The sequence below is a fragment of the Ascaphus truei genome, chromosome 6 (genome assembly GCF_040206685.1).
Source record: "Ascaphus truei isolate aAscTru1 chromosome 6, aAscTru1.hap1, whole genome shotgun sequence".
Lineage (NCBI taxonomy): Eukaryota > Metazoa > Chordata > Amphibia > Anura > Ascaphidae > Ascaphus > Ascaphus truei.
The window spans coordinates 20,765,722-20,790,678 of record NC_134488.1 but is presented as its reverse complement, the minus strand read 5'-3'; the positions used below and the strand labels follow the sequence as shown (position 1 = coordinate 20,790,678).

Genomic DNA, 24,957 nt, shown 5'->3' with positions numbered 1-24,957 from the left:
TGTCGCCAGGCACTATAAGCGCAGCCCAATTCATTTGACCCAGCAGTTGTGTATGTATCATTGAACCATGTACAGAACTGTGTATTTAGGTCACACTAGATCAAAATGAAGCTGTTAAGAAAAGGGTTCACATTTTTCACAAGATGAAGAACAGACAGGACAAAACCCAGACTTTTTATTCAAAGTGATAAAACCAAACCCATTGTTTTTAATCTGAACCTATAATCCACTGGAACTACAGCAAAGAAACCAGTGGAAGTATTAAATTTGTGCTATTATTAAATATCAAATGTAATGAAGATGAGCCTTTAACTTCGCCACTCATGATGAAAAGAAGATAAAAATGCTATGTGGACTGTCCCTCCTCTTACACGTCCATGGGATTCAATGAGCTGGTTATGGAGATCAGATATCAGTCCTTAGAAAGTATGAAACACTCACAGTCTGTATGGATACAAAACAAACTCAGAAAATGTACATAAACTTTGCCCCGGAATCCAACCCAATGTTCAACACAGAAGAACTTTGTGTTCACTCCACAGAATGTCTCTTTATTTCTTCGTATTTTCCACTTCTATACTCGCCAGAGCCAGGACTTTGTCTCCTGATCCTGTAAAAGGAATTGGGTAGATTAAGTCACTTTAATGGAGTAAAAGGAAAGCAAAGAGGCAGAGGCATTTAAATAACTATAATCCTGAAGACGGTCCCGCCAGGAGACCGAAATGTCGGCCCTGGCTTCATTTTGATGTTCTATAAACCCTTATGCTGCAGGGTGTTTTATTTGTGGGTACGGGATTTTGACTTCCAGTAATGGGGCTAGTAACACCATTCCTCAATAGTTTAATTAAGTAATGGAGAAAACCATTATTTATACCGACCTTCCCGACATGGAGCAAGAATGGGATGTCCAGTCATACGTAGAAAGCATTCATGGAAGCTCGCCTACACACTTTAGGCCATGGGTGGGCAACTCCAGTCTTCCAAAGGGCACCAACAGGCCAGCTTTTCAGCATATTCCTGCTTCAGCACAGGTGGCACAATCAGTGGCTCAGTCAGTCATTGACTGAGCGACCTGTGCTGAAGCAGGGATATCCTGGAAACCAAACATGTTGTGGCCCTTGAGGACTGGAGTTGGTCACCCCTATTTAATACGGGATAATCACGAATGCCAAATGCAACATTTCAGGCCATCATATTAAAAATGTATTGAAAAAAGGGTCCAAATTGCCAACGGGAGTGCTGTATTATCACATATTAAACACCATTTCTGTAAGGTGAGCTCTGGGTCACGAGTGCTAGGTAGTCAATGGAATTGGTAATCCGCAGTCCCAAGGGACTAACCTATGGGTACTTATTTATAACGTTAGGTGATGATATTTAACATTGGCTCTTTTTGTAGCCAGCCAGCCACAATCTGAAGCAACAAATGGCAGAAACCTTAGAAAGACGGTGATTAGAGGTGGTATAAGGTAGGGAAGAGAGCAAAACCATGGAGCAAGTAGAGTACACCGGGAATGGAAAATGCTGGAGAAGAAATGAGCGCAAGAGGAGAAGAGAAAAAACATGGGAAGAAGGGTGAAGAGGGAAGACACAGATTAATGAGAAGTGGAAGGGTGAGGTGACAGGGAGAGATGGAATGACAATCACACAAGACGTTGACTGGGATTCCGTTTTACCGGCAGACATATTCCACACAATGGGAGATCAGAAGACATTAGTGGCGAGTGGGAAGTCAACAGTCTGTTGCACAATATGAGCTGCAAGACTCACCCAAGCCTTCTGAGACCTTCTGAAACTGGCTAAGAGCAGCTCCCGCGTTCTCAGACAAGAAAGCTTCATCGTCCGGCACCAGCTACATTAACGACAAAGCCAAACCTGTAACACTTTCCTACAGCTCGATTGCTCTGTGCAGTGTGGGGCTGTGTTGACTTAAAGGAGCAATCCAAGCCAGTTTTATGTCTTCGTTTTTTAATACAAGTTTCAAGCAGGGGGTCTGCGGAGCTGAACCCCATTAATTTCAGCACCAGTCATGACTGAGCCCTCTGTGCTGAAGCAGGGATATCCTGGAAACCTGACCTGTTGGTGGCCCTTGAGGACTGGAGTTGGCCGCCCCTGATCTATAGCATCAACATGTCGGCTTCACCAGATAAAAAATAAAAGGTTTTATTGTTGCCATTTGACATTTCAGTGTCAGGACGCACCTTTGTCGGGACCCTGATGGCATTGAAACACTGAAATGCCAAAATAAAACAGATTGCACCCACGGAAGTCGAGTGACTCTACTTATTTGGGCTATGTACACCTAACAGGTCACAGAGTCTGGCAGCAATAGGGTTAGAGTATGGCTGAGGATCGTTTTTATCTGTATTGGGAATTAAATTATTCTGCATCTTGCACCTCTCTCTCTCTCTTTTTTTACTCATTGGTTTTGGTAAACTCCGGCTTTTTGCTTCCAACACGACGTGCATATTCATCAGCAGGCTTGAATTAGACAAGTGTTCAATATGCCTGGGGGCAGACAGATACCAGCTGCTTCTGTGCCACAATTAGTAATGCAATGGGAATAGTGCTCCCAAAAGCCTGTGTTTAACCCTTGTGACGCGGGAGTGACTGACACATTCCACAGGGATTATGTCTGTTCAGTTAGCACTTACAAAATGAATGTGAACTTCTCGCTTTTCAAACTCGGAACGCGTTGTCCTTTCACCATGTTATATGGGCACAATGTTTCTAAGTGTAGATAGATTTGTTTTTTTTTCTGGACAGCACAATGTCACCTGCTAAACGTGCTGAATGTTCAGCCTGTATCTGCAAACACGGCAGATGTGAAAGTAGTTCAGTAAAGAAGGCTGTGACCGTCCGGGTGATTTTATCATCATTGAGAGGTAAAGTACAGCCTATATCGGAACGCTGCATGGCTCTGTGGAAAGCACAAGGGTCCGTTATGGGTTAACACACCGGAATGGGTCTTATCTGCCTTTGACTTGAATGGGAATTTACGCCCCTTCGGGGTGCGTTAACCGGTAATGGTCCATTAAAGAGGCAATCCACGCAGGTGACTTTTTTGTTGTTGCGAATTCTCTTTATTTGTAACGTGGGATTGAAACAGGGGGCCCCTGGAGCTGAACCCCTTTGACTTTTAACTCTGGGAACCCCCTGCTTCCGGAGATAAAGACCTCTGTAGTAGGTGCCGGTAGCCGCTCCGTTCAGTTAGCAGGGTTCACATCTCGCCCACCTCTGGCGGACCAATAGGAAGCAGTCACATCATCAGGTGCGGCTTCCTATTGGCCCGTGTGACGCGGGAGCTTTAAACGCTGCCAAGATGCCAGCACCTCCTTTAGAGGTCTGTCTCTCGGGAAGCAGGGGTCCCCGGAGCTGAAATTAATGTGGTTCATCTCCTGGGTGGTGAGGAGACCCCCTGCTTCAATCCGATGTGAAAATAATTATTTTAAAAGTGCATTAATTGCTCCTTTAATGAATCAACCTCGAAATGTTCCATGGTCTGAATGAAGAATACAGTTGTGCATCTGTTTATTAAGCATGCAGCTTGCATTAGTATCATGTACAACCTCAATTATTTAACATTCCATCCTTAGGCATGTATGTCGAATGTACGACTGACAGACGATTCTTAAATAGACCAGGTTAGATCAAGTCTAAAAGTAGCCGTAGCAAAATCTCTCTCAAGGCTCCCATGTTACAGGGAGGTTCCGGTCAGGTTAGTAGATTATTTTGAGCATGGTCCTTTCCCTTTGACCTCGCCCTTGGGCCAAAAAGTGAATTCCAAGTTTACTGGCTATGCACTTCTTAAACCTAGGCTGTGCTGAGAAAGCTTTGTAAGGCACCGCGATCTGTGGTGAATTTTTTCCTGGCGCGGAATGGGGGTGGAGGGGATCGGAGCAGGGGGGGGAATCAGAGGGGGGAAATCGGAACGGGAGGGTGAATGGAAAGGGGGGATCGGAGCAGGGGGGATGGGGGGGGGGGGGAAATCGGATTGGCTGCTGGGATCCAGTCCGTGATTGGTTCCCTTGCATGTCACGTGACGCGGCACTCGCCGAAATCACAAGCTCCATGTAGCTCCGGCTGGCTGACGCGTCACAGCACGCAGTCAGCCACGCCGGAAGGAGCCAGCGGGGACCTCAAGAACAGAGGCAAGCAGCTGGTGGTCTGCGGCATCTCTAGATTAATAGCGGACTTAGCCTGCATATGCACTAGCTGCCTCATCAGTTGATATTGTGGACTCGCCATTGCAGGGTTAGCCTTCAACCCATCATAATTATACCCTGCACATAGGACATTGAGTCTTATTAAGTGGGAGGGTTTGGATACCCTTTTGCCAGTTATCACTGTGTTATTCTAACATATGGGTCATAATAGGAGTTGAGGTTACACTTACTAATTCACCCCTACATCCAGACCCACATCTGGCCACTCAGTACACTATTAAGTTAGTACTGGGCATATATCTCACCCACCATAGAGCCTACAATAGGGTTCACCAGGGGGGTTGGTTCGTACTTCACCACCCCTTTCTGGAGCCCATTCTGCCATCCTTTTTAATATTCGCTTCTTTAGTTGTGGTTACACGCAGAGTCCATTCACTACTAGGACTCTATTGCACCTTATTTTAACTGAGAGTAAGTCTCTCTAATAAAGTGTTCTTTTAATACTATTCACCAGACCCTATCACTATCCATATCACACTAGATTTCACTGTCCAGTGTGTAGAGTCAGAGTGTGTCTGATATGACACAGGTATTGAGTGCTCTCCAATGGGGTCCTTTTCTCTTTCTAGTCCTAAAATTATTTACTGCAATGCAAATAAAAATATAACGTGTGAGCACATTCACATGTCTCAGACAGATCTGCAACCCTGCTTTTCTCTGATTCCACTGCAGCCAAGGATTCTGGGAAATGATATGCCGATGAGCACACAGTGTCACCTTTTGTCTTTTCTCTTTCTAGTCCTAATACTGTACATTACCCCAGATTGCAGCAACTTTACATTTGAATAGCAGTTGCGAGGTTTCCCATCCCTGTCCCCCACCCCTTCCCTTCCTTAGTTCGTTATTATTGCAGCAAATAAACCAGTTCAGCAAAGCAGCAAAACAAGGTTAAAGCCACTTCAAACCTAGTGGTTTAATTGAGTCATAAAACCGTGGAGAAAACTTACAGCTAAAACACAAAATTAACACATGCTATTAGGTTATGCGAGTTAAGAGAAGCATATTTCCAGCTTTGGAGACTGCTGCATAAACTCCCATGTGTCATGAATACAGTTAAATGGCCACAGCCGCATTTCAGAGGTACCTTCTCTCCCAGTTTCTGTAAAGCAGTGAGGATCTCCCCTTTCTGCTGTGTGTAGAGATCTCGGCCCAGCTTACCCACCATCAGATCCCGGTCCATCTAGAAGAGACAGGGAAGCAGAACACCGCTCAGCAGCAAAATAGAAATAGAGCCTTTCCTTAACCTGTCACCGTGTTCTGGGTTATAAGAAGTCACAGATCCAGGCGGAATTACCTCTGCTAATCGTGTCCGCAGCTGCCCAGGCTGTTTCTTTGCAAACATTCTAATAACCTCGGGTGTCTTAAACGCTTGGCTGATCGCAGCTTGAATTGCCTAGGTATGAAAGATAGCAATGAATATAAGCACCAGTCCTGAAGGTCCTACTGGTGTGGTCCATAACCTCAGTTTGTTCTACACTATTTCAAGGCTCAGTCCCACCTAGGACCAAAGTGAACTAAAGCAAACAAGCTGTTAAATTGGCTAAATGTAGGCGATTGGAACATTAAAAAAAAATAATATTAATAATTCAGCCAAGAACGTCATCATATTTGTTATTTTTTTTTTAACGTCAAATGTTTCTTTTTACAATTGTAATCTAATGTCTTTCATGATGAGGCTCTTTAGTATCTTAAAGTAAATGGTCAACCCCCTTCCTCAGCCTTGCTATTCTATGCACCTACAAATATTAGAGCAATAGGGTTTTTGTTTTTATTCACATGTTCCACGACACATTAGAAATGTATATAAGAATACAAACATTTTTTGTGGCACCTCTGTTGACAAGTGTGTGACAGGACAAAAAGATTGAAAACTAGTTACAGACCACATTATGTTTCTTTTCCTTTAATCAAAGTAACACAGAGTCCCAATGATCTTTAACTTTATGACTATCTGTTGTACGTGATTTGAAATCACTTATTCTCTGCAATTACCCACATTCTGTGTCCACAATTCATTACATGTAGTACTTTCTCATGATTTAAAAAAAAAAAGTGTGCTCAAACCTATTGAACATATGCCTTACACTCTATGATATGCTCTCTGTCTATCTTCAGTGCTGTACACATTGAGGCCCACAACTTTCCCTTAATGTAAGCTCAGGACTACAGTCTCTATGCTCCTATCCTTCCAGAGATGTGGCCTCCAGAACTAGATGAACTCATGGCTAGAGAAGATACATCACTGTCTCCTTTTCGCCTATCCCTCTGGGTGTACACCACCCCACTGCTCATTTCCCTCATCACAAAACACAACAGCCCCACGGGTTATTTTCCTCTATTTGTCAGAATCTCACAAGCTTTACTAAAGACATTAGATGGCTTTAAAAAGGTCCCTGTGGAATTCCACTGGTCGTCTTCCAATGTATGCCGCCGGTTTAGCATCTACTCCTAAATTGCCAAACCATTGACATGTCTCACATGGGGGAGAGCTCCATAGACGTCACATAAATCTGGTTTGCCAAATCCACAACCTGATCATCTTCTGTGCTCATTCAAGACTTGCTTGGCATTTTCCCTAAAGCGATTTCTTCCTGCCGTCAAAGTAATACGTTACTGGATTCAAGGTATGCCACCATTCTATTAACTTGTCCGCTAATGAATGCTGGCCGACTGGCCCATAATTACTTCTTCAGCCTCTTTGTTAAGTGTGACAAAATCTACCATGAACAAGTAGCTCCCTACTACTGCATGAGCTGCTGCTAGCCCCAAGTATTTGATCTTTCCTTCAAGACAGACAAACATAGCAAAGCCCACAATGTAGACCACAGTGCACTCACTTGTGTTTATTCTTCAGCATAAATTTGAAATCTAATCTCACCAGCTGCATCCCGCTGAGTTCATCTACCAGCGTCATGTTTCCAGACATGATCTTCTTCAGCGAATCATTGAACTCGCTCAGCTGCTCCAGCGTTTCCTTCTTGGTTTCTTCATACTCATCAGCATCCAGCTCATCTCTGAAGGAAAAGCAACCATCCACGTTAAATGCACAATACATAAGACTGAAGAGCCTCGTAAGCCTGGACTACGAGTGACAAACTAGGTACCCATATCATGTAAAGGTATTGTGGCAAACTGCTCCCTTTATGTAGCGCTGCCGCATGCCCAGGCTCTTCCTGACACAGTCTTCTAGGGTTTGTTTTACATAAAAAGGGGGACAAACACGTATATACACACAAGGGGCACTCAGCCCTCAACCTTCACCGGTTTATTCTTCCATTAGTGACACTTCACATTTTTAAACACCGTCACTTTAAGAACAAAAACAAAATAGAATAACATTGAGTCCTTAACTGTGAGATGGGGACAGCGTCCCATTAGATCCTCCGATGCTGAAGTATGTGAAGGGGGCGTCCTCCCCGAACTGGATGCAGGGGAGCTGCGATACCCCCAGCCTCCAGGTGAGAGACTGAAGCAGCCAAACTAACTGCAATATATTCCTCTTCCTCATTTAGGAGAGCAGTTGAGGGAAAAAAACAGAACCACTAATCTCTGGCCTGGAGTTTCTATCCCACAGTCTCAGCAACTGTGAAACTGTGGAATGGATCACTTCCATATTAAGTCTGCACTTTCTCCTATAAATTGGACAGAAAGCTGCCCATTATCCTGCGACTGTGTCACAGTATCCCATAATGATCAGCCTGGCAAAAACCTGTATAGTATTGTATTGTATTGTATTGTATGTCTTTATTTATATAGCGCCATTAATGTACATAGCGCTTCACAGCAGTAATACATGTGGTAATCCAATAAATAACAGATAATATAAATAACAGATCATGGGAATAAGTGCTTTAGACATTAAGGAAGAGGAGTCCCTGCTCCGAGGAGCTTACAGTCTAATTGGTAGGTAGGGAGAACGTACAGAGACAGTAGGAGGGAGTTCTGGTAAGTGCATCTGCAGGGGGCCAAGCTTTATGTGCCATGTGTTCAGAATAGCCACAGTGCTATTCATATGCTTCTTTAAGCAAGTGTGTCTTAAGGTGGGTAGTAGTTCAAGGTTACTTTTTGATCAGCTTGCATATGTTTTTTTTACCTCTTTGCTGCCAGAGCAGCAAGCAAATGTTTTTGCAACGTGATACGGACCCCTCTATTAGCAGCAAAGGTTTTCAAAGAGGGTTTATAAATCCATGTCATTGATAACTTCCACCCTTAGATTTAGGTCCAAATGAACCATTTTTCTGCAACTAAAAAAGGCTAGCAGGTGCAGCACTTGTTTTAATTGTCTACTACACACACCTTCATACAGACGCCTAAGTTTCGCAATGGTCCAGTTCAGACCAGTTATTTATGTGACTCATAAGCATTGTGTCGATTTGTCATTCTGCTTTTCTACATGCAAAGAGCAAGACTGGAAATTCCAGAATGCAAAGGGATTGGACCCCAGGTCTCCACCAGCGTGTCGTGGAAATGCAAAATGCTTCGACAGGCATGTTACAGTAGTGAAAGGAACAAGAAACACAGCACAGGGGTTTGAAACAGAATATACAGAACTATGACAGCAAAAAAGCTTTCTAGATACAGTAAGGCTAGGTCCCTGCTGCTGACGGCGGCGTGCGTGCCTCACACCTGTCCCTCACCTCCTTTCTAGCAGGCACCGGTGTCTCCTTGCTTGTTGTCCCTCTTCGCTCTGTGGCACGTCAGCCAGGATACAACAAGATGGTCTTCCCGTGCGGCGACGCGTCACATGGTACGTTGTGAGCCAATCAAGAGGGGAGATCACCGGAGCCAAATCCCTTTCTGACTGCGCTTAAAATTAAAAAGTTTCAGGGCTGTTATTTCGCCACCAAAATAGTAATCTTTGAACAGTGTGCGTTACCTGCATTCCTCCAGGTCTTGCAGCTGCTGCATCAGCCGGTCTAATTGTTCTTCCAAGTTCTGCCGCAGTTTGCTGGTTTCCGTCTTTCCTCTGGATGCCATTTTTAATCTTTGCTCTAAGACATAAAAACGTCTCTTAACAGAGAGATCATATTCCACACCATGCAGCCAGTGAGTAGAGTTTGTTTGCTTCGCCTACATTCAGTTTTAGGCATTTCTCAAGTGCTCTTAAACACAAACCTTTCATTCTGTCTTTAAAGCCAAAATCTCTCAAAATAATGAACACCCTTGAGAAGGATGTTAAGCCTTCAAATAACTGTCAAGCTGAAGGTGCAGACGTGCATTGAAAAAGGTTCACTTTAAGGCTGCGCTTATAGTGACGTCGCGGCAAAACAAATGCATTGCCGCCGTCGCGTGCACTTATAGTAAGCGCGGTGTGACGGAGCGACGGATTGGTCGCTGGAAGTCATCTCTATTTGATTTTCCAGTGACCATCGCATCGCCGGCCCTATAAGCGTAGCCTAAAGCAGCCGTTTTTTTGCTTTTTTTAAAATAATTTTTTACCCTTTAATATGTTCATCAATACAATTCACACAATAAGTCATTAGCGAAGTTGCCGACTGATCTATTCTCCTGGGATCGATCGGCAAAGATTCAGCTCGGGTGTTCACTAAATGGCTGTCAGTGCAGCAGAAGAGGACCAAAGATGCAAAGTTCTGTGCGGAAGATCATGTGACCAGGCAGTCACTATATACAATTGGTGCACTGTTAGAGAGAGGGCAGGGCTCAAAAAGGGGTGTGCCAGAGCCTGTTTCAGAAGAGGAAGTGACTTTGTAAATGGTTGCTATAGAAACAAAGCTATGCTTGTTACATTATAATACATTAAAAATGTCAGAGGTTTTTTTTAATTTAAATGCTACACGTATTTTCTCATAGTACAGAACTGATTTATTAAAAATAAAAAAAACACATGTAGCAATTGCTTGGTCTGCAGCTTTAAATTCTTCATACCTTTATGCAGTGCGAATATACAACATGAATGTGTTTGACGTGTACATTCAACTACAAACAAGCAATTTCAGTGTTACTAGACAAGCTCCATTGATTATACTGGATCCCACTGGTAGACATTGTGGCCCATATCTACAAAGCAGTCTTGTGCCATGTAAGAGATGTGTGCAGAGTTACGCAATGGAGACTGGTTTTAAGGTGAAATTAAATAAGGCTTTATTGCGCCTGTTGCTTTAAACACAGCAAACATGTGAAAATCCACAAACAAAATCTGCTCCACGTTGGAGTATATTTACACTTGTAGTCCAGCGATTCACCAGCCCAAATCATAGAGACATTTATATATATATATATATATATATATATATATATATATATATATATATATATATATATATATATATATATTATATACACACACACACACACAGACATAGATAATCAGTCTTATAAGAAAAGTCGCATCTGTCTCGTAGTTGTAGGGGGAAGGCTTCTCTCTTCCCTGGGTTGCTGCCTTTACCTGAGGTTATCTCAGCATTCAGGTGTAGAAGTCTTGTGAGCTCCAGACATCTGTGATCCCTCTGTCAGTCTCATCTGTGAGACTCAGGAACCTCTGCTCTGTCTGTTTCCTTGGTCAGCCCAGTTGTGGACTAAGGAATCTCTCTTCCTGTCTCAAAGGCAGGCTTTTCTAACCAACCTCTAAATCAGCCAGGTGGTGTTGGTTAATTGACTACCAGCAGTTAACCACCACACTGCTGGATTAGAGGCACCTTTTTGAACAGGGACAAATCACCTGTTACATGCCATAAAACAGCCTATTGTATGTATGTCTTTATTTATATAGCGCCATTAGTGTACATAGCGCATTGTAGTAATACACGTGACAATCATATGAATAACAAACAATAAAAGTAACAGATCATGGGAATAAGTGCTTCAGACTTAAAAAAGTAACATTTGTTACTTTTATTTGTAACAAAATTAACATTGATACGGTTTCACACAAGTGGTTGGTGTACAAAATAAAGAAAATTGGACTCAGTAATAATATATACACCTGGATTGAAAACTGGTTAAAGGACAGACAACAGAGGGTTGTCATAAATGGAACTTTTTCAGGTTGGGCTAAAGTCGTGAGTGAGGGATCGGTACTGGGACCCCTGCTTTTTAACTTGTTTATTAATGACTTTGAGGTTGGGATCGAGAGCAAAGTCTCCATCTTTGCTGATGATACTAAATTGTGTAAGGTAATAGAATCAGAGCAGGATGTAATTTCTCTTCAGAAGGACTTGGAGAGACTGGAAACGTGGGCAGGTAAATGACAGATGAGGTTTAATACAGATAAATGTAAGGTTATGCATTTGGGATGCAAGAATAAAAAGGCGACTTACAAATTAAATGGAGATATATTGGGGGAATCCTTGATGGAGAAGGATTTAGGAGTGCTTGTAGACAACAGGCTTAGCAATAGTGCCCAATGTCATGCAGTAGCTGCAAAGGCAAACAAGATCTTATCTTGCATCAAACGGGCAATGGATGAAAGGGAAGTAAACATAATTATGCCCCTTTACAAAGCATTAGTAAGACCACACCTTGAATATGGAGTACCATTTTGGACACCAATCCTAAGAAAAGACATTATGGAACTAGAGAGAGTGCAGAGAAGAGCCACCAAATTAATAAAGGGGATGGACATTCTAACTTATGAGGAGAGGCTAGCTAAATTAGATTTATTTACATTAGAAAAGAGGCGTCTAAGAGGGGATATGATAACTATATACAAATATATTCAGGGACAATACAAGGAGCTTTCAAAAGAACTATTCATCCCACGGGCAGTACAAAGGACTCGGGGCCATCCCTTAAGGTTGGAGGAAAGGAAATTTCACCAGCAACAAAGGAAAGGGTTTTTTACAGTAAGGGCAGTTAAAATGTAGAATTCATTACCCATGGAGACTGTGATGGCAGATACAATAGATTTGTTCAAAAAAAGGTTGGACATCTTTTTAGATAGGAAAGGTATACAGGGATATACCAAATAAGTATACATGGGAAGGATGATGATCCAGGGATTAATCCGATTGCCAATTCTTGGAGTCAGGAAGGAATTAATTTTTCCCCTTAATGGGGTTTTTTATTTGCCTTCCTCTGGATCAATAAGTAAGTATAGATATAGAATAAAGTATCTGTTGTCTAAATTAAGCATAGGTTGAACTTGATGGACGTACGTCTTTTTTCAACCTCATCTACTATGTAACATTTAGGAAGAGGAGTCCCTGCTCCAAAGATCTTACAGTCTAATTGGTAGGTAAGTAGAACGTACAGAGACAGTAGGAGGGAATTCTGGTAAGTGCGCCTGCAGGGGGCCAAGCTTTATGTATCAGGTGTATAGTATTCGTCGCGGAGCTACTAATATGCTTCGTTAAGCAAGTGTCTTAAAAGGTGATAGAGAGGGTGCTAGTCGGGTTTTGAAGGGAAGGGCATTCCAGAGGTGTGGGGCAGTCAGTGAGAGAGGTTTAAGGCGGGAGAGGGCTTTATATACACAGGGGGTAGAGAGAAGACATCCTTGAGCGGAAAGCAAAAGTCTGGAGAGAGCATAGCGAGAAATTAAGGCTGAGATGTAAGATGGGGCAGAAGAGTGTAAAGCTTTTAAAATAAGGAGAATTGAGTGCGAGATTTCATAGGAAGCCAGGAGAGTAATTTCAGCAGGGAAGACGCTGAGACAGATTTAGGAAAGAGTAGAGTGATTCTGGCAGCAGCGTTTAATATAGACACCAATGGACTGAAATGTTTGACGAATACTTCGGGGTAAATATGGCCCTTTTTTATCTGGGCCAGTCTTGGTTGAGTCTTAATTTTTCTAAGGAAAAATAAGACTATTACATATAATAACAAAAGAAAAAAGCACAAGAGCGCACTGTCACGGTAGCTAGTACAGGGCTATATAATACACACCAAAATATCTGGGTTGAATTGAATGCGACTATGATATGATAAATATAGTTTATTCCTTAAAGAAGGTGAACACACAAAATATACAAATAACACACAGAATATGGACACTTACTTATGGGTTGTACAATGAAGCAATCAGGTACAGGATTGGCAATTCATTCAGGATACAAAACGAAGTCACAACGAAGACCAAAAACACAAAGACCATGGGTATAGGGTTTACACTGGTTTATATGGAATTCCAGCCCAATACCTTAACATTGGGTGCAAGGCATTGGTTCTCAATTACCTCCACCCAAAGACCCCTTGACAGCTCACGTGAGAAGCAAGGTAGTACCTGCCCCCTGGGTGGGCATTATTCTAATCAGGGGCTCATTTCCATAGCCCCCCTCCCACAAGACTGGCGTCGCCTAGTCTGCTTGGGACAGGAAAACCTTTGTCCCAAGGTGTGAAACACAACACTTATCACAAGTACCCACGTCCTGCTCTGCTTTGTTCTAGCATACACAAGCAGGGTGGGGGAGCCTTTGATCATGGGGCTTATTGTAGATCTCGTCTCCCTCCTGAGCATTAATATATCATATGGGCTCTAGCCTTCCCGGGCTTTTACCCAGCCTTGCAAAACAGTACATTCTTTAATATCTACACATATTAAAATAATCCGTTCGGCTGGGCCGAGCGGGCTGAAACTTGCCAGACCCTCATGCCGGAGGGGACTCTCCATGGTGGCCAAGTTTCAGCTCGCTGTGACCCACTGAACCGGAGATACATAATTACAGTTTTAAAAGCACATTTTCCAAAGAGGCTTTTTTCCGCCATTCAACTCAATGGCAGAAACCCGAACTTTACCATTACCCCGACTCCGTTCTGTTGCCCCGAGAGGGTCGCTATTTGCCATGCAATCCTGCCGGAACTAGGACTACATCTCAGCCCTCTAGGTTGAACAGAACCAGAGTTATGGGTTCCAGGTTTCTGCTCATTCTGACTTTGCCGTTTTTACTCTTATAACGAGCGCAACCCTTTACCGGGGTCATTAACTCTCGGACCCGGTTGGGGTCGTGTGAGGGGGTTCCTAGGGTCTAGGGGCAAAAATAATTTTATGCCTGGGTGCCCTAGAACCTAATCTCCATACGGTTACATGGGGCTGTAATGACGACCTATGAAGAGACTGCAAAATGGAGCGTGCAAAGGCGGGAAAAGGGACAAAGGGCCATAAACACCAAATTAACATTAACCCTTTCCCTCCCACCTGGATCCCAGTGTATGTGGTTGCTGCATACACTGCAAAGGTACAAACACCCATAATTGTACCAATATACACATCTAGCAAATAAAACCGTTTGCCATGAGGCAGGGGAATAAACATACATTAATTCCCTCTAAATGTGGAAATAGGATAACCAAGGGACGTACCTTTTGGTTGTGAAGCAGGGGAACATATGTATTGTAAGTACATTTCGGTTTAACCCCTCACTTCCCAGACGGTGAAAGGGGGTGCCTAATGGGGGTGACCCCTTTATTACTCGCTTGGCACCCCTCCGTCACACGCACCGAGGTCAAGCAGCTGCAAGAGGATAAAAAAGTTCCACTACAGGATTTTACTTAGGAAGCATGAGCGCGGTTTGAACACCATATGTCTGTTATATATAATATTTTCTATATACTGCTGACAACGTATAAAGCACAATACCAGTAATTTCCAACCTTGTTTTGGTTAATGAACTCTATAATTATATTGTGAAATTCTGCGGAACCCCCAACCCTCTCTAATAGTGTGTCTGAGATCAGATGCATTATAAGGAACCCCAACCCTCTCTAATATCGCGTCTGAGATCAGATGCATTATAAGGAACCCCAACCCTCTCTAATAGCGTGTCTGAGATCAGATGCATTGTAAGGAACATCAATCCTCTCTAATAGCGCGTCTGAGATCAGATCCCCAGTTGAAAAACACTGCACTACACACATGATTTTTGCAGGGACGAGGAGTGCTTGGCCTGTAGAACTTACAATCTAATGTTGCTGTTTGAGGCACTGAGAGTAGCCACGTCAAAGGCCGGGCCATGACCATTGAGCTACTCCTTCAGCCCAAAATCTTAAGGATAATTTACCAAGCAAGGAGACTTGTGTGTTAAATGTGATTTTTTTTTAATCTAAATAAAACACGAGGTATTTTTAAATTAAACCACACACATACACTTGCGTATTCTGATCAGCTTGCGTATTCTGATCTGTGTGGTTGATTTGAAGTGCTAGTTGTTTAAAGTGTGTGCAGTTAGAAACAGAAGGAAAAGGAAGTGCTGTGTATACTAGCAGGGGTTGGTGTTTTTGGGGAGTGTGCAGTGGGTTCATTTATTTTTAAAGTGTGTTGTAATTGTAGCCTGTAACTTTTTCCCCCCTTTCTCCTGCCTTAGGCAGAGTGGGTGTGGTTAGTTAATTGGCTGGCCTAACACACCTGCAGTTGGTGTGGTTAGTTAATTGATAACCTAACACACCTGCTGGGTGTCCCTATTTAAACAGAGGCTTCTAATGAATCCTGAGCTTGCGTATTCTGATCTGTGTGGTTGATTTGAAGTGCTGGTTGTTTAAAGTGTGCAGTTAGAAACAGAAGCAGTTTGAACAAGAAAGCGGTTAAACAAGGTATAATATATTGAAGTACAGTTTACTGCTAGTACTTATAACCTTCAAAGTTGCTATAATGAGCAGGATTGAAAATGTCACTCAATGTACATTTTGCCCCATGTATGTGCACTTGGAGCAGCTGTTCCAAGGAGCATACCGCTGTGGGAAGTGTGAGCGGCTGGTCTCTTTAGAGTCAGAGATTGCTGATCTGAAGAGGCAACTTGCAATATTGAGGGACATTGGCAATCTTGAAAAGGGTTTAGAGCTCACTGAGCAGGCCCTTGCTTCGACTAGTGGTGCAGATGGTGGCGCTGTTAGTGAGGAGCAGGTAGGTAGCTGGGTGACAGACGGGGAAGCAGGGGCAATAGGAAGAGGCAGGTCGTTTCTGAGCTGACCCATCCCAATAGATTTGCCATGTTGAGTGAAGATATTGGGAATGTCAGGGCAGAAATGGCAAGACTGGGGGAGACTAATTCCTCTAGCAGCCAGGGGAATAGTTCCTCCAGCCCAGTGGGGACTCAGGATGCTCAGATACAAAGAAAGATTGTAGTGGTAGGAGACTCCATTATTAGGCCTCAGCCATGTTTACCGCTTGCTGGCGGAAGCGCGCTGAGGCGCGCTCCCGCTCAGCACTGAGCCCCTACAGCCGCAATTAGAGCGGCTTTAGTAGAGGCTCGCCTACGCTTCCGCAAGCGCGCGGAAGCGTAGGTCTTAGGGAATTTAAAAATTCCCCCGCTTGCCGGCGCGACAGGCCGGTCACGTGAGCGGTTCGTCCAATGAGGGCGAACCAGCTCCGTGACGCCACTAGCCCGCCCCCGGCACGCCGGGCAAGCAATCGCAAGGCCAGGGAAAGCACCCGCTTTCCCTGAGCCTCAGCACGCCAGCGGTAAGCGTGTCCGAGGCCTTAGGAAGGTAGATAGGGCAAATCTGTTGACATGACCGCATGAACCAAACAGTTTGTTGTCTCCCGGGTGCTTGGGTTCGGCACATTGCGGATCGGGTAGACAGATTGTTGGGGGTGCTGGGATTGACCCGGCGGTCTTGGTACACGTTGGCACCAATGACAAAGTTAGAGAAAGATGGAGGTACTAAAAAATGATTACAGGGATCTAGGCCAAAAGCTTAAGGCAAGGACCTCCAAGGTAGTATTTTCTGAAATGCTACCAGTGCCATGCACTACCGCAGGGAGACAGTCGGAGATCAGGGAGGTTAATGCATGGCTAAGAAAGTGGTGCAGGAAGGAGGGGTTTGGGTTTTTAGAGCACTGGGACTTCTTTTCTGAGAGGTGCCATCTATATTCTAGGGACGGATTGCACCTCAATGAAGAGGGGTCTTCTGTGCTAGGGGGAGAATGCTAAAAAGGTTGGAGGAGATTTTAAACTAGGATGGAGGGGGGAGGGGAATGAAACAGATAATGAACTAAATGGAATAGAGGAGGATACAATGTGGTATGGAGGTAGAATGGGGGCAAGTGCGAGTTTGACAAGCAGCGAGACACCCATATTAAATACAGATAATACTAAACTTCTAAAGACTAAACCAAGTGGGTGCAGAAAGGAAGGAACAGATAAGATAATAGTATAGGCTGAAAAAAACCTTAAATGCATGCTTGCTAATCCAAGAAGCCTGACAGATAAAATGGGGGAGCTTGAATTAATAGCTACAAGGGAGCAGTATGATATCATAGGCATTACTGAAACATGGTGGGATGAAACTCATGACTGGACAGTTAATTTAGAGGGTTATTCCCTTTTTCGGAAGGATCGAACAAATAGAAGGGGAGATGGAGTATGTTTACATGTTAAACCGGATCTAAAACCTATTATAAGGGAAGATGTTTATGAAGGGAATGATGAAAATGTAGAGACCTTGTGGATAGAAATTAGCAGTGTAGGTAAAAGTATAAAGAAAATGTTTGTAGGGATATGCTATAAACCACTAAATATCTGTGAGATTGAGGAAGCTAAAATACTTTTGTAAATGGAGAAGGTATCAAAACTGGGTCATGTTTGCATAATGGGGGATTTTAATTATCTAGACATAGACTGGGGCAATGAGATTAGCGTTACAACAAAAGGGAACAGGTTTTTGGGGGTGCTTAAAGACAATTACAGGTATATGACCCAAATTATTGAGGTACCAACCAGGAGAGGGGCAGTACTGGATTTGGTCATATCAAACAATGTAGAAGTAATAAGAAATATTCAAGTCCTGGAACATTTGGGTAACAGTGATCATAACATGGTCTCATTTGAAATAAATGATCAAAAAACAGATTACTTGGGTTCAACAAAGACCTTAAACTTTAGAAAAGCAGATTTTAATAAACGGAGGTCTAATCTACAAGTAATGCACTGGGATGATGTTTTTGCAGGGAAAAATTTAGAAGATAAATGAGCAGTCTTTAAAACATTGTTAGAAAGCACACTTATCAGTGTATACCCTTGGGTAATAAGTATAAAAGAAATACGTCAAAACCAATGTGGCTAAATAAACAGGTAGGGGAGGATATGGACAAGAGGAAGGCGTTTAGATTCTTTAAGTCAGAAGGGACGGAGACATCGTATCAGAATTATAAGGAATGTAACAAAAATTGCAAAAGGGCAATCAAATTAGCAAAAATGGATAATGAAAAAAGGATTGCAATAGAAAGTAAGGTCAACCCTAAAATGTTCTTTAAGTACCTTAATAACAAAAAAATGAGAAAAGAAAATATAGGACCCTTTCAGTGTGACATGGGTAGGCAGATTATTGGAGATAAGGAAAAAGCAGAGGTATTAAACAAATTCTTTGCCTCTGTATTTACCAGGGAAGAATCGAGTTCAATAGTAGTGCCGCAGGAGGACGCCACAACCTCCATATTAATGAACAATTGGTTAACTGAGGAAGAAGTTCATAAGCAACTTGAAAAAATTAAAATAAATAAGGCACCTGGCCCCGATGGCATACATCCAAGAGTTCTCAAGGAGTTAAGCTCAGTAATAGCCAAACCATTATATTTAATATTCAAGGACTCCATTTCCACAGGCTCAGTACCACAAGATTGGCGAAAAACAAATGTGGTGCCTATATTTAAAAAGGGAGCTAGATCACAACCAGGGAAATTAGATCTGCAAGCCTGACTTCAATAGTGGGGAAACTACTTGAAGGTTTAATACGGGATAATATTCAGGAATACCTAATGGAAAACAAAATGATTAGTAATAGTCGGCATGGATTTATGAAGGATAGATCATGCCAAACTAACCTTATTTGTTTCTTTGAGGAGGTAAGTAGGAATTTAGACCAGGGTAATGCAGTTCATGTGGTCTACTTAGATTTTGCAAAGGCTTTTGATACGGTTTCACACAAGAGGTTGGTGTACAAAATAAAGAAAATTGGACTCTGTAATAATATATGCACCTGGATTGAAAACTGGTTAAAGGACAGACAACAGAGGGTTGTCATAAATGGAACTTTTTCAGGTTGGGCTAAAGTCGTGAGTGAGGGATCGGTACTGGGACCCCTGCTTTTTAACTTGTTTATTAATGACCTTGAGGTTGGCATCGAGAGCAAAGTCTCCATCTTTGCTGATGATACTAAATTGTGCAAAGTGCTAGAATCAGAGCAGGATGTAATTTCTCTTCAGAAGGACTTGAAGAGACTGGAAACGTGGGCAGGTAAATGGCAGATGAGGTTTAATACAGATAAATGTAAGGTTATGCATTTGGGATGCAAGAATAAAAAGGCGAATTACACATTAAATGGGAATAAATTGGGGAATCCTTGATGGAGAAGGATTTAGGAGTGCTTGTAGACAGCAGGCTTAGCAATAGTGCCCAACGCCATGCAGTAGCTGCAAAGGCAAACCAGATCTTATCTTGCATCAAACGGGCAATGGATGGAAGGGAAGTAAACATAATTATGCCCCTTTACAAAGCATTAGTAAGACCACACCTTGAATATGGAGTATGATTTTGGGTACCAATCCTAAGAAAAGATATGATGGAACTTGAGAGCAGAGAAGAGCCACCACATTAATAAAGGGGGTGGACAATCTAACTTATGAGGAGAGGCTAGCTAAATTAGATTTATTTACATTAGAAAAGAGGCGTCTAATAGGGGATATGAAAACTATATACAAATATATTCGGGGACAATACAAGGAGCTTTCAAAAGAACTATTCATCCCACGGGCAGTACGAAGGACTCGGGGCCATCCCTTAAGGTTGGAGGAAAGGAGATTTCACCAGCAACAAAGGAAAGGGTTATTTACAGTAAGGGCAGTTACAATGTGGAATTCATTACCCATGGAGACTGTGATGGCAGATACAATAGATTTGTACAAAAAAAGGTTGGACATCTTTTTAGATGGGAAAGGTATACAGGGATATACCAAATAAGTAACCATGGGAAGGATGTTGATCCAGGGATTAACCCGATTGCCAATTCTTGGAGTCAGAAAGGAATTTATTTTTCCCCTTATGAGATATCATTGGATGATATGACTCTGGGGTTTTGTTTGCCTGCCTCGGGATCAATAAGTAAGTATAGATTTAGGATAAAGTATCTGTTGTCTAAATTTAGCATAAATTGAACTTGATGGACGTACGTCTTTTTTCAACCTCATCTACTATGTAACACACGCATGCAATGACACACGCACACACAGCAAACTATTCTGCCAATATTAAAGTCTTGTGCTTTAGGGAGTGGATGGAGAGGCAAAGGGGAAGTTCCAGACTCCAAATGTATCAATGTTTGCACTGAGGGCCCCCAACCCTCTCTAACACTGAGCCTGAGATCAGATGCATTGTAAGGAACCCCAACCCTCTCTAATAGCGCATCTGAGATCAGATGCATTATAAGGAACCCCAACCCTCTCTAATAGCGTGTCTGAGATCAGATGCATTGTAAGGAACCCCAACCCTCTCTAATAGCGCATCTGAGATCAGATGCATTATAAGGAACCCCAACCCTCTCTAATAGCGCGCCTGAGATCAGATGCATTGTAAGGAACCCCCAACCCTCTCTAATAGCGCGTCTGAGATCAGATGCATTGTAAGGAACCCCAACCCTCTCTAATAGCGCTTCTGAGATCAGATGCATTGTAAGGAACCCCAACCCCCTCTAATAGCGCTTCTGAGATCAGATGCATTGTAAGGAACCCCAACCCTCTCTAATAGCGCGTCTGAGATCAGATGCAATTCTTCTGTATTTGGTACAATTTCAAAATGGCCTGAAAATTACAGGAATCCTTTTAGGGATGCCCGGGGAACCCTCATAGCAAACAAAGAGAAAAAGTCCTTGGCGCACGATCAGGTGTAATAAACCTGATGGGTATGTTCCCAGTTCTCTGAATGAAGGAACAGTTCGTAGATCTCACAGATGATCTTTCAGAAATTCTTTGCTGGTAAATGTATATCTGAAATCAGACAAGACAAAGGAACCATTGCGCAGAACTCTCTGATACTGGAGAGCACACCCACACGGCTGCTAACTACTTACATGAAAGTAGATAGCAAGAGGCCTTGAAAGGTATCTTTAGCTGGTACTCTGGTGTAAATGACTGGATAGCAGTGGGTCTTCAGGTGGTTATAATTGCCCTCTCCACATGGATCAATCACAGTCACGGGATATATAAAATAATAAAAATGCCAATGGTGTAGTACCGTAACAAAATGTAATAAAACAATTAAGATCAACAGCAAATGCACTCACATGCTATATGACCCCGCAAACGGATTACAACGTGCCGTCCGCAGGCTTGAGGAGCTGGTAGCGCGGTGTGTATGGAGGCTGGGTCTCGCGTCTATCTCCTACTCGCGGCCGCGACTCGGAGCGCCAGGTCCACCTCAGATGACGTCACTAAAACACCGCCGCTTCTCTCCTCAGCCGGCTCACTCACGCAGTAATGCGTGCAGTCTAAACTCCACACTACGCGCGTTTCGTGAATACTGACGTCACTTCCTCAGGGGTAATGGAGCAATGGTGAATGTATGCGCTATTTAAACACATAGAGAACCAGTCCCGGGGTCCTCATTGGATGGTTGAATCATAAAGGGACCAGCTGACTATATAGCAATTAAAATAACAATAATGGTGAGGATTATGATACCGGGCTATGCCAAGGATGAAAACACCCTCCCATATACATAATAATCGTATAAATTATACAGTATCTATAAAGTACAGGATGTATCAAATTTTATAGATATTGTATAATTTATGGTGGAGTTTAGACTGCACGCATTACTGCGTGAGCCGGCTGAGGAGAGAAGCGGCGGTGTTTTAGTGACGTCATCTGAGGTGGACCTGGCGCTCCGAGTTGCGGCCGCGAGTAGGAGATAGACGCGAGACCCAGCCTCCATACACACCGCGCTACCAGCTCCTCAAGCCTGCGGACAGCACGTTGTAATCCGTTTGCGGGGTCATATAGCATGTGAGTGCATTTGCTGTTGATCTTAATTGTTTTATTACATTTTGTTACGGTACTACACCATTGGTATTTTTATTATTTTATATATATCCCGTGACTGTGATTGATCCATGTGGAGAGGGCAATTATCATCACCTGAAGACCCACTGCTATCCAGTCATTTACACAAGAGTACCAGCTAAAGATACCTTTCAAGGCCTCTTGCTATCTACTTTCATGTAAGTAGTTAGCAGCCGTGTGGGTGTGATCTCCAGTATCAGAGAGTTCTGCGCAATGGTTCCTTTGTCTTGTCTGATTTCAGATATACATTTACCAGCAAAGAATTTCTGAAAGATCATCTGTGAGATCTACGAACTGTTCCTTCATTCAGAGAACTGGGAACATACCCATCAGGTTTATTACACCTGATAGTGCGCCAAGGACTTTTTCTCTTTGTTTGCAGCCTCATGGATAGGCTTGTTGTATAGTCGTAGGCAGCCCCCCCCCCCCCTCCTCATTCACTCTTGGTGACTGTGGGGTCCTTTTGCCAATTGGTTATCCTTGCACAATTAGGGTTAATCAATTTTACAGTATTTATCATTATCACACTGTTTGTTGAACATCACGTTATGTAAATAGGTTGAGCGCTTAGTATATGTTTTAGGTTCTCCCTTTCTTCCTAGGAACCCTGGTTGAAAAACACTGGTGTAGACAGAAAATCTCTGTAAATGACACAGACAGCTTCAAATCACTGAAATCTGAATCTGTAGTTAGATTAAAATGCTATTTTTGGCACTGAACTGTCCCACCTCTGGCAGTGAACGTGCAGGGCCACCATCCCGCTGGTAATCTACAGCCAGTTGGCAAGAGTACCAACTGGAGAGACATTGCATGTTCTGGCAAACATGGGGCAGTCACCAGCTGCAGAACTGTCGCTTATCTAAGTGCACTGGACCGCAATAGGTAAATAGCCGCCAAGAGCCAGCAATTAACCCCTTCCAAGTGGGAGGGGGCCACAACCCATTGCAGACACATGCGTGGCGCGGCCCCTAAAACACTGAAGGGGTTCAAAATCCCCCCCAAAAGGTTGCAGATCATATTAAATTCACTCACAATTGTCTTACATTAGTGAGACTGTATGAGTGTCACATCTACAGGATTTTAGGCAGCCGGTGTGAATTTTGGGAAACCTGCCAAGTAATACAGTAAGTAACACACATTTTTCAACAAATAGCATTCAGGGGAAAACCTTCCCACAGCTACCAGCACAATGCCCTTTACATGCACAGGCATTCCCTGCACACAAAGGGTACCTGGCCAGCCTGCTGCTCAGTTACAAAGGATCATGTAACCCTTCCCTTGCTGGTGATAGCTGAAGCTCTGTGCCCTGCACCCTCCCCTCTGGAGGTGACAGTTGCATAAAGGGTCACTAGGCACATACACAAAGGCACCCAGCGCAGCCACATTGCTCCTCCCTACCTTGACACCGGAGCTGGCTCCACGCAGCTGGGGGAGGGAGGGGGACACACTTCCGCGTGCCTCCCCGTCATCGCACAGGCGGCCAATAAGGAAGCAGGTGGTCAGCGCGGCGTCCAATCAGAGAGGCAGTTTCGGATGCGGTCCGGCGCTGATTGCGTTCCCCCATGAGGTGGGTGAGTACATGAGGTGCGCGGGGTTGGGTGGTCGCCGGCGGGTCACCGGGGTTCGCTCTGCGCACTCGGTCGTCCCGGTGTCAGCTGCCAGCTGCCGGTCGCCAGCGCGTCCTGCTTCTTGCAGAGGGCAATGGGGAATGCAGTCATCATCCAATTAACCCATCACTGACAGGGACCTAGTTGGCAGTTTCTCCTGAATGTTATTGATCTCATTGGAGCTGCCATGGTGCAGGAAGGGAGATCTGTCCCCAAACCTCTTTATGAATGGCCCTGATCACTAGAAATTCAGATTACAGTGCAGTATGTGCTGGTGCTGTCGGATGAATGAATGACTGGCTTGTAGCTTCTTCGTATTGGTCAACTCCTTCTTTTTTTTTTTTTTTTTTTTTAATTTGGACACTATACATCTTATATTTTCTATTTCCTTCTTGATAAAAAAAAAAAAAAATCCTCCCATCCCAATGGATATCGTTATTGCATGTTAGTGGCATATTAAGACATCTTCCTTCTCATATTGGCTTTCAGTGGCTGGTATTCTTTTAATAAGTAACATGAACAGGCCCTTATACCTAAAAAAATATATATATATATATATATATATATAAATAAATAGATTTTACCAGATTGGAGTTCGGAAAAAACGAGACAGCACACAGTCCAGTAAGTCCAATAGAACTGTATTCAGTGTAACATGGCACCACCTCCAACGTTTCGATCAACCAAGCGTGACCTTCCTCAGGGACGTGCCGCTGGACTGTGTGCTGTCTCGTTTTTTCCGGACTCCAATCTGGTAAAATCTATTTATTTACATGTGCATATGGGAGAAGCATCAGCATTTTTTTCATTGTTTACAGTGTGCCAACTGAATGTGATTTTTTCATACATATATATAAATATATATATATATATGTAGAGGTATCAGTACCGTGTTAGCCGAGCTTCAATAATCAAAAAATAAATAGATGATACCGTTCTGTGGCTAACGAAATACTTTTATTTGTGCGAGCTTTCGAGATACACTGATCTCTTCTTCCGGCGATGATACAATGAATGAAGCAAGGATAACTATATATTATATACGCACGCAATTGGGGCTTGGTTTTGTCCTACATGAATCAAGTGCAAAAATAAGAGCTGCCTGTTTGCGAATGTGTCCCCAGTTGTTACTGTATGACATAAGTGGGCAACCTATTTTTCAATGTAGCTACAGGTGTGGCGA

At 43.3% G+C, this 24,957-nt stretch overlaps 2 protein-coding genes across 6 annotated transcripts in view; one reads left to right on the top strand and one right to left on the bottom strand.

The window, feature by feature from the left end:
• Positions 1–24,957, top strand: part of NMNAT1 (nicotinamide nucleotide adenylyltransferase 1) — a 79,485-nt gene that overhangs the window by 11,460 nt on the left and 43,068 nt on the right. The window contains exon 1 of one of the 4 annotated variants that reach the window (XM_075603560.1): positions 23,586–23,734. The exons of 1 other annotated variant lie outside the window; for it this stretch is intronic. Coding sequence is in view for 1 of the 3 variants with exons in the window: in XM_075603555.1 (XP_075459670.1) it covers positions 23,730–23,738 (9 nt within the window). In the remaining 2 variants the exon portion in view is untranslated. Of the gene's footprint in view, positions 1–23,585; positions 23,739–24,957 lie in introns of those variants that run through there. 2 more of the 4 variants (XM_075603558.1, XM_075603555.1) reach the window with 2 other exon arrangements.
• LZIC (leucine zipper and CTNNBIP1 domain containing) lies at positions 155–23,659 on the bottom strand. Of its 2 annotated transcripts, none has more exons than XM_075603564.1 (7): positions 23,566–23,659; positions 9,103–9,217; positions 7,105–7,240; positions 5,521–5,619; positions 5,311–5,406; positions 1,771–1,852; positions 155–610 (listed from the first exon to the last, which is right to left on the bottom strand). In XM_075603564.1, the coding sequence occupies exons 2-7, from the start codon at positions 9,201–9,203 to the stop codon at positions 552–554; spliced, it is 573 nt and encodes a 190-aa protein (XP_075459679.1). In that variant the 5' UTR covers positions 9,204–9,217; positions 23,566–23,659; the 3' UTR covers positions 155–551. The 2 variants fall into 2 exon arrangements, with proteins under 2 accessions (XP_075459679.1, XP_075459680.1); XM_075603565.1 differs by lacking the exon at positions 23,566–23,659 and adding an exon at positions 23,400–23,424.

Coding starts and splice junctions, on each gene's coding strand:
- LZIC (XM_075603564.1), bottom strand. CDS start 9,203: ATGGCATCCAGAGGAAAGACGGAAACCAGCAAACTGCGGCAGAACTTG. Junction 1,853..5,310: donor TACAGAAACTGGGAGAGAAG/GTACCTCTGAAA, acceptor TCGTTAATGTAG/CTGGTGCCGGACGATGAAGC. Junction 611..1,770: donor GAAGGTCTCAGAAGGCTTGG/GTGAGTCTTGCA, acceptor TTCCTTTTACAG/GATCAGGAGACAAAGTCCTG.